Genomic DNA, 7081 nt, shown 5'->3' on the forward strand with positions numbered 1-7081 from the left:
TTTAAAAAGAAATTAAACTGGATTAATCAGATAGGCCTATTAAATAAAAAATATATTAAAAATGCTAAGAACTTTTCACTGCAGGTTGTAACTTTTGCACCATTTTGCAGATTGACTTTTATACAGTGTAAAAACAAATAGCCTAACCTATATGTGTTTCAACAGCGTTTTCAAACAACAGTTTAGTAATCACAAAATTTAGATTACTAGTTAGTCAAAGCGCACTAGAAGTCAAGTTAGACTGAGTAACCATAGCAACAGTAGTGCACGTTGCTCAGTATGTTTGGTGCATTGACAAAACAAAAATACTGTCACTGTTTATCACTTATGATTCATTTCACATCGCAAGTAATAACACAAATGTTGTTTAAAAAGTGTAGATAGCTGACGTTTAGGTGCTCGGGGCGCCAAAAGACAAATCGGTTGTGCAAGACAAACTTCAGCAGACTGAGAAATTGACAAAAAGTCCCTTAAAATGTCAACACAGCCATGAAAGTCATCAAATAACGCGATGAGTTGAATATAATTGAAATGTAATTGATTTTTTAAATGGTTTTTATTAAGTTTTCAATCTTTGGAAGAAAAGTTGCTTGCAAGACGTAGGTAATGAAATGATTTATGTCTTGTAATGCCTAGTTTGATAGACCTTTTCGCTGTTTGTGTCAATTTTAAACCTGGTCTTGACATGCTTAAATATTCAATTCATTATTTATTCAAAACAATAAAAATGTTTAATAACTGTCTCGCCCTGTTATGATGGATTTAGTAGAGCACCATGCTGTCCTGCCAAGATCTGAGCTTTGCAGGAGGGCAGCGCTACGACTACTCCGCCTCTACGTCTGCTGACGGTAATGTTGACGTTTCCACAGCAACGCTCGTCTCCCTCTGGGACGCCGGTCCCCTGGACAACGCTGCCCGCCAGCACGAGCCGCCGCGGCGGGGTAAGTCCTGCAATATGCCGGGACCAGCGGCGCGAGAGGCTTCCCGCCTTGACAAACTGGAATTTTTCCATCTGGGATTTTTTTTCTTCATGTTTTGTTAGAGTAGCAATGGACTGTGGAGTATCTGGCCACCTCCAAAGTGTTAGTTCTTTTGGGCTCTTTCTTTTGTTTTTAAATAGCCTATTTATTTCATTGATGTTTTTTCTCCTCCTGTTATTTCACATTGCTAGACCATTGCTAATCAGGATAATGACCTGTGTTTCAAATTTACTGTTTGTTTTAGATTCACTGCCTGTGTCTGAGCATGGATTGGGACATTTGAAAGTCTCTTATGCTCACCAAGGCTGCATTTATTTGATCAAGAATACAGTAATATTGTAAAATATTATTACAATTTAAAAAGAACTGCTTTCTGTTTTAAAATAGTTTGAAATGTAATTTATTCCTGTGATGCAAAGCTGAATTCTCAGCATCATAACTCCAGTCTTCAGTGTCACATGGTCCTTCAGAAATCATTCTAATATGCTGATTTTGCTGCTCAATAAACATTTCTTATTATTATTGATGTTGAAAACAGTTGTGATGCTTAATATTTTTGTGGAAACCTTGATATATTTCATTTTCAGATTTTTTTGATGAATGAAAAGTTCAAAAGAACATAATTTATTTAAAATAGAAATCCTTAACATTCTAAATTTCTTTACTGTCACTTTTGATTAATTTAATGCATCCTTGTATTGATTTGTTTGGAACTATAAATTCATTAATTGCTCATAAAGTGTTTGCAGGTTATGCAGTAGGACTGTTTAGGAAAAGTTGTACATATAAGTTCTAACATCATTATTTGTGATCAGAGCACATTCTGTCTGTTTTCTATCATCTTATTTATAATCACAAATATCCATAGCTCACATACAAAGATTAGTGCACACTTCTGCAGAATTTGAGCTACTGGGTTTCTCTATCTCTGGTATCAAGACTATGAGAGAAAGAGAGAGTGTGAATGAGACTGGACAGAGGTTTCAGATGAAATGACAGAGCTTTCAGCCTGTTTAATTGGCAGTTACAGTTAGTGAATTAAACACTTTCACCATGTCCCTCCTCTCCTGCCTCCGCCTCTCAGCTCCTTTGGCAAAGCTGCTCCCGAAACCTGCATAAAGTCATTCTAAAACCCTGCAATTAGTGTCCACAGACCCCTATACATCTAAATGAGGACATACCATAGACTTCTTTAGTTTTTTATATAAAGCTGATAACACTTATTATTATAGACTAAACCTAATCCAAAAATCTACTCCTAAAAGAAAATATTTTTATGAATCTTTTTTTTTTTTCAGTTCAACACACCAAAGGAAGTGGGGGAAAAACACAATCCCCCCCCCCCCAACGATATTACGCAGCGCCTGCAAGCAGGTGGTTACGTTGGTTATGTTCCTCCGCCAGACCCGGAGATTGGCTGAATGGATTCGAAAACAGTAAAACTCAACTGTTTAACTCTAGGGGAGTTGGAAAATGAGCCTATTTTCAAAAATAGGGGAGTGTTCCTTTAAGACTGGTTTTGTTGTCCAGGGTCACATGGGAATTTGCTGCAATGACAAAAGCTGTTTTGAATCACTTTTATGCTTTCCTAGGTCAAAAAGTCTTGTGTGTGGTTTTTAATGTAACTTTAAAGAACTATACAGGGGCTGAACGGGTTCTTTTGTATGGCAGTGGTGCTATATAGCACCTCAACCACCCCAAAGTGGGGTATTAGAACCAAAATTGTTTTGTACAGGTTTTATGGTAGTGGTGCTATATAGCACCTCCAATATGCCGGGACCAGCGGCGCGAGAGGCTTCCCGCCTTGACAAACTGGAATTTTTCCATCTGGGATTTTTTTTCTTCATGTTTTGTTAGAGTAGCAATGGACTGTGGAGTATCTGGCCACCTCCAAAGTGTTAGTTCTTTTGGGCTCTTTCTTTTGTTTTTAAATAGCCTATTTATTTCATTGATGTTTTTTCTCCTCCTGTTATTTCACATTGCTAGACCATTGCTAATCAGGATAATGACCTGTGTTTCAAATTTACTGTTTGTTTTAGATTCACTGCCTGTGTCTGAGCATGGATTGGGACATCGGCCCACCTGGCCTGATCAACTGTCACCTCAAATTCAACGAAACAAACAGGTATTTAAATCAATTGAAAAATAGTACTAAATTATGATATACTAAATACTTAACCAAAGTTGTCAACATATTGTTAATGATTGTGGTAACATTTTTGCCATTTTAACATTAAAGCTCCAAGACACCCTAATGCAAAGAGAAGAAGAGCTGGCCAGACTGCAAGAAGAGAACAACAAGCTCAAAGAGTTTTTAAACTCATCATATGTTAAGTCTTTAGAGGAAAAAACAAAGGTAAGAAATCTCACAACTAATCACAGATCTTTATACTATTAAAAAGGTGATGTGTGTCATTTTTTTCTATAATGAAATACTTTTATTCCAACTCAAACAGAGAAGGATCATCTATAAAACTATAAATATATACACAGAGGACAAGCAAAGATGGATAGATATATACTTTTAAATGGCCATCTTTTAAGGGCCATTTCACACCAAGTATGATAACTAAAACAATAACTACAATTATGAAGTTTTAATAATCCACTTCTAATTCTATGAGTAGATAGAATACCACCACTACTATAATGATAACGACACAGAAGACCAATATTGTTGGAATCACTTTTACAATATTTTTTTCCAGTCGATAAACAATAAAAAAACTGACAGCCATTCAGAATCCATTATCGTGTGTTTGTGTGGACACTAACATAGTTATCGTTCTTGACGTAAATGGCCCTTTACTGTCACTCATGTCAGATGTTTCCTTAAAATACATTTTTAATTAACTCTTACATTCTTTTTTCCACTTTCTCCCTTCTTTAAATCACAGAAACTCCTTTCTAACTGCAAGGTTCCAGATGGTCCAAGACATCAAAAGAGAACTTATGATGATTTCCGGAACCTGAGCCAGTTGCTTCACAGCGGTGAGGGAAAGCGAACCTGCCGCAATCTCTCTTTGGAATTTTGCTCCGCTGAAGAGTTGGCGGCCACCCCACCTCTAGACTCATGGATACTAGAAACTCTAGGCCTGCAAGACGAGAACACTGTTGACCCAGAACGCAGTTTCAACACCCCTTCTTTCAGCTGTCCACTCCCTACAGAAGATCCTTACAGTATGGCAAATGTGGACAATGCAGTCGGCTTCAGCCCTAATGCCGAGACACGCTGCAATTACAGCAGCATCGTAGACTCATCCAGCAACTGCAGTCTGGACACCTCCAGTGGCTACAGCACCTCCCAGAGCTTGCGTTCAGATTATTCAACCCTTGACCCCTCAGCTCTGTACACCATCACAACTACAAGTTCACTAGTCAGCTCTCCACCAGCGATGACCACCGCTCAACACTTCACACCACCACGAGCTGCCTCGACTCCATTTCATCCCCAGGACGTAAGCCCTGGTCCATACTACAACACACCAGGCTGTGATTCCTCCAGTCCACCAGGGGGCAACAGTCAACTTTTCTCCACACCTCGTATGTCTCGTAGCAGGACAGACTTGGCATTTAGCATGTCACTTAGTCCACAAAACAGTGTGAAGACGCACAGTTTCCCTCAAGGACAAGCTTTCACACGCAGAGATGCACAAGGGGGATGGAACTTCACCTGGGTTCCTAAACAATGTTCCTAGAGACATTTTTGAGGATTGAAAAACTGCCTTTTTTTTAGCCTTTTTTTGAGGATTGATAGCCCAACTTGCCCCATATTGACAAGAAACACAACAACTCTTCACTTTTACCGGTTATATATTATATATTTTGATAGCTTTGTGATATTATGTCATGAATTTGTATATAGTGTTTTTTATTCATTGTGATTGAAAGGCTGATATTAGATGCAGGATTATGACTGAATTCATTAAAATCACACCTTTTTTCAAAGTAAAAGTTTTATTTTTTTTCAAGTTTTTGGTACTTTCAAATTGTAAAAGAAAACATTAAGATTCGTCCCTTGAATTGACATTGTCACCACCCTTGATTTTACAACGCTAATACACAAACACAGCATATGTCACTTGCTTTAAGACACCTAGATCAAATACATTTCGCATGTCTTCTATTGAAAATAATAGCTCCCCGTAACAGAACAAATGTCTCTTTAATTGTGAACTGACGCATTACAAGTTATCAACGTTGTGAGTCCCAAATCTTCTCGTGCCACACTGTTAGCCCTAACCTGTCATTCCCACAGCTGTCCAGCTTTCCTTCCCTCCTTCCCCTATCACTTTCCCTCCCTCTGTTACTCTCCGGTACATCTTCTCCATTCTCCCGCCACTGCGAGACAAAAGAGAGGGCCGGCCGGTCTCGAGGGAGACTTCCTCCCCGATCCGCCCCGCAAGTCTGAGACCCTCATGGGGGTCTAACATGGGATACTTAGACCCCTCTATCCCTCCCCTCTGCCCAGCCTCGTACTCTCTGCTCTGCCCTCAGGGAGCTGGGGATGGCAGGGAAAGTTTGGGCCTTGAGTTAGCCATGGAGAAGCCAGTGAGTGGTCTATCTCCAATGACACGGTTAAGCCCCCTGCAGATGGCCTCCAGATTGAGAGGTTGACAGGAAAGAGCACCTTGAGGAGCCTGGAAAATAACGGGTACAGGTGAAAGAACAAGGAAAAGGAGATGATACATGGTTGGGGGTGACGAAAAGGAAATTTGGCAGGATGTGTTAAATACATAACTTCCTAATTCAGAAATTGTCATTCTGCAATTCAATATTATACATAAAATGTACATATACTTGCTTATATAATTTAGTCTCAGATTAAACAATAACCTGCTCCCATTCAACCTCAACGTTTTGGACATTCAGTTCAATAGAAAATAGAGTGCTGCAGTGATAACGCATATTTGTAGACCAAAACCCATAAACGAGTTCGCATTTTAGCACTTCTGGTTCCATCGTCCTGAAGTCAATGTGTTTTTTGAATGGGTTTTTGGTTAAATGCCTAAAAAATACAGCTCAAGATATTTTCATGTTTTAGTCGACTACATAAAATTCATCAGTAATGCTGGCAAGTGGCTATATGGGACTAGAGGCTGTTGGGGACAAAACAACAAAATGTGTAAGAATCATAAACAGTGGTCACAGAGATTATTTTCTGTGAGAATTCAAAAGCCAATGGAAAAATCCTGTTGAGATTTTGTTGAGGGAACCAGGGTGATGCTTACTTTTGGGTTTGCCTACAAAAATTTGCATCACTCTATATACAATGGAAAAGACACCAAGCCAGCCGGTACTGATTGCCTATAGGGTCGTGGTACCTTCACATTTTGTTTGCCAAGATGGGGTGGATAAAGATGTGTTCAAAAGTGGAAACAATCATTCCAGTATCCAGAGATTGGAAACCAAAGGATGGCCAATTTTTGATTGTCATACAGTATGTGGTTATGTGGGATCATTTCATTACAACCTGTCCCAAAAAAAAGAAAGAAAGAAAAAAGGAAATATAAATAAAAAGTATATCATTATGGGTAATTCTACAGTGATTTTTTAACAAATTCATAAAGAAAGCCTCTGGTTAACTAGGTAGACAAAGAGGTATAACATTAACAGCAGGCCTCCATAAAATTCACACATAAATACAGAAGAACAGGTGTTAAAATAAAATACACCATGCCAAACCCTATACCTCAAAGAAAACTTTTGCATTTGTTTTTTTAAATAAAATAAACATTTATTTTACAAGTACTAGATTTCGCCAATCTCTGGGGGTAATTCAAATGCCCCCAAATTATAGTTCGGTGAACCACCCACATGATGGCTATTCATTATCTGCAGGCTCTTGGCTGTTCCTTGCACCACTTCTATTATAACCAAGAACACCATTTACACTTTATCAGCCATAATACAAAACATACTCAATAACTCTACTTCAAATTATGCTGTCAAAACTAATATGAGTTTCCCTTTGGCTAACAGATAGAACGAAACTGTTCTACAACTCCAGGGATCACAATTCACAGTTCAGTAGCTATTGTGAGGCATACTAATTCAGAATCAGCAGCTATGCTTATATTTGAGTGTAAGCAAATAAATCG

General features: G+C 38.6%; 1 protein-coding gene across 1 annotated transcript; it reads left to right on the plus strand.

Moving 5' to 3' along the window:
• The first annotated feature begins 775 nt into the window (after positions 1-775).
• LOC107683460 (geminin coiled-coil domain-containing protein 1-like) lies at positions 776-4718 on the plus strand. Its single transcript, XM_016479515.1, has 4 exons — positions 776-941; positions 3020-3105; positions 3220-3336; positions 3878-4718. The coding sequence occupies exons 1-4, from the start codon at positions 776-778 to the stop codon at positions 4676-4678; spliced, it is 1170 nt and encodes a 389-aa protein (XP_016335001.1). The 3' UTR covers positions 4679-4718.
• Positions 4719-7081: the final 2363 nt, after the last annotated feature.

Source organism: Sinocyclocheilus anshuiensis, unplaced genomic scaffold, assembly GCF_001515605.1.
Source record: "Sinocyclocheilus anshuiensis isolate Anshui unplaced genomic scaffold, SAMN03320099.WGS_v1.1 scaffold1170, whole genome shotgun sequence".
In the NCBI taxonomy this organism is placed as follows: domain Eukaryota; kingdom Metazoa; phylum Chordata; class Actinopteri; order Cypriniformes; family Cyprinidae; genus Sinocyclocheilus; species Sinocyclocheilus anshuiensis.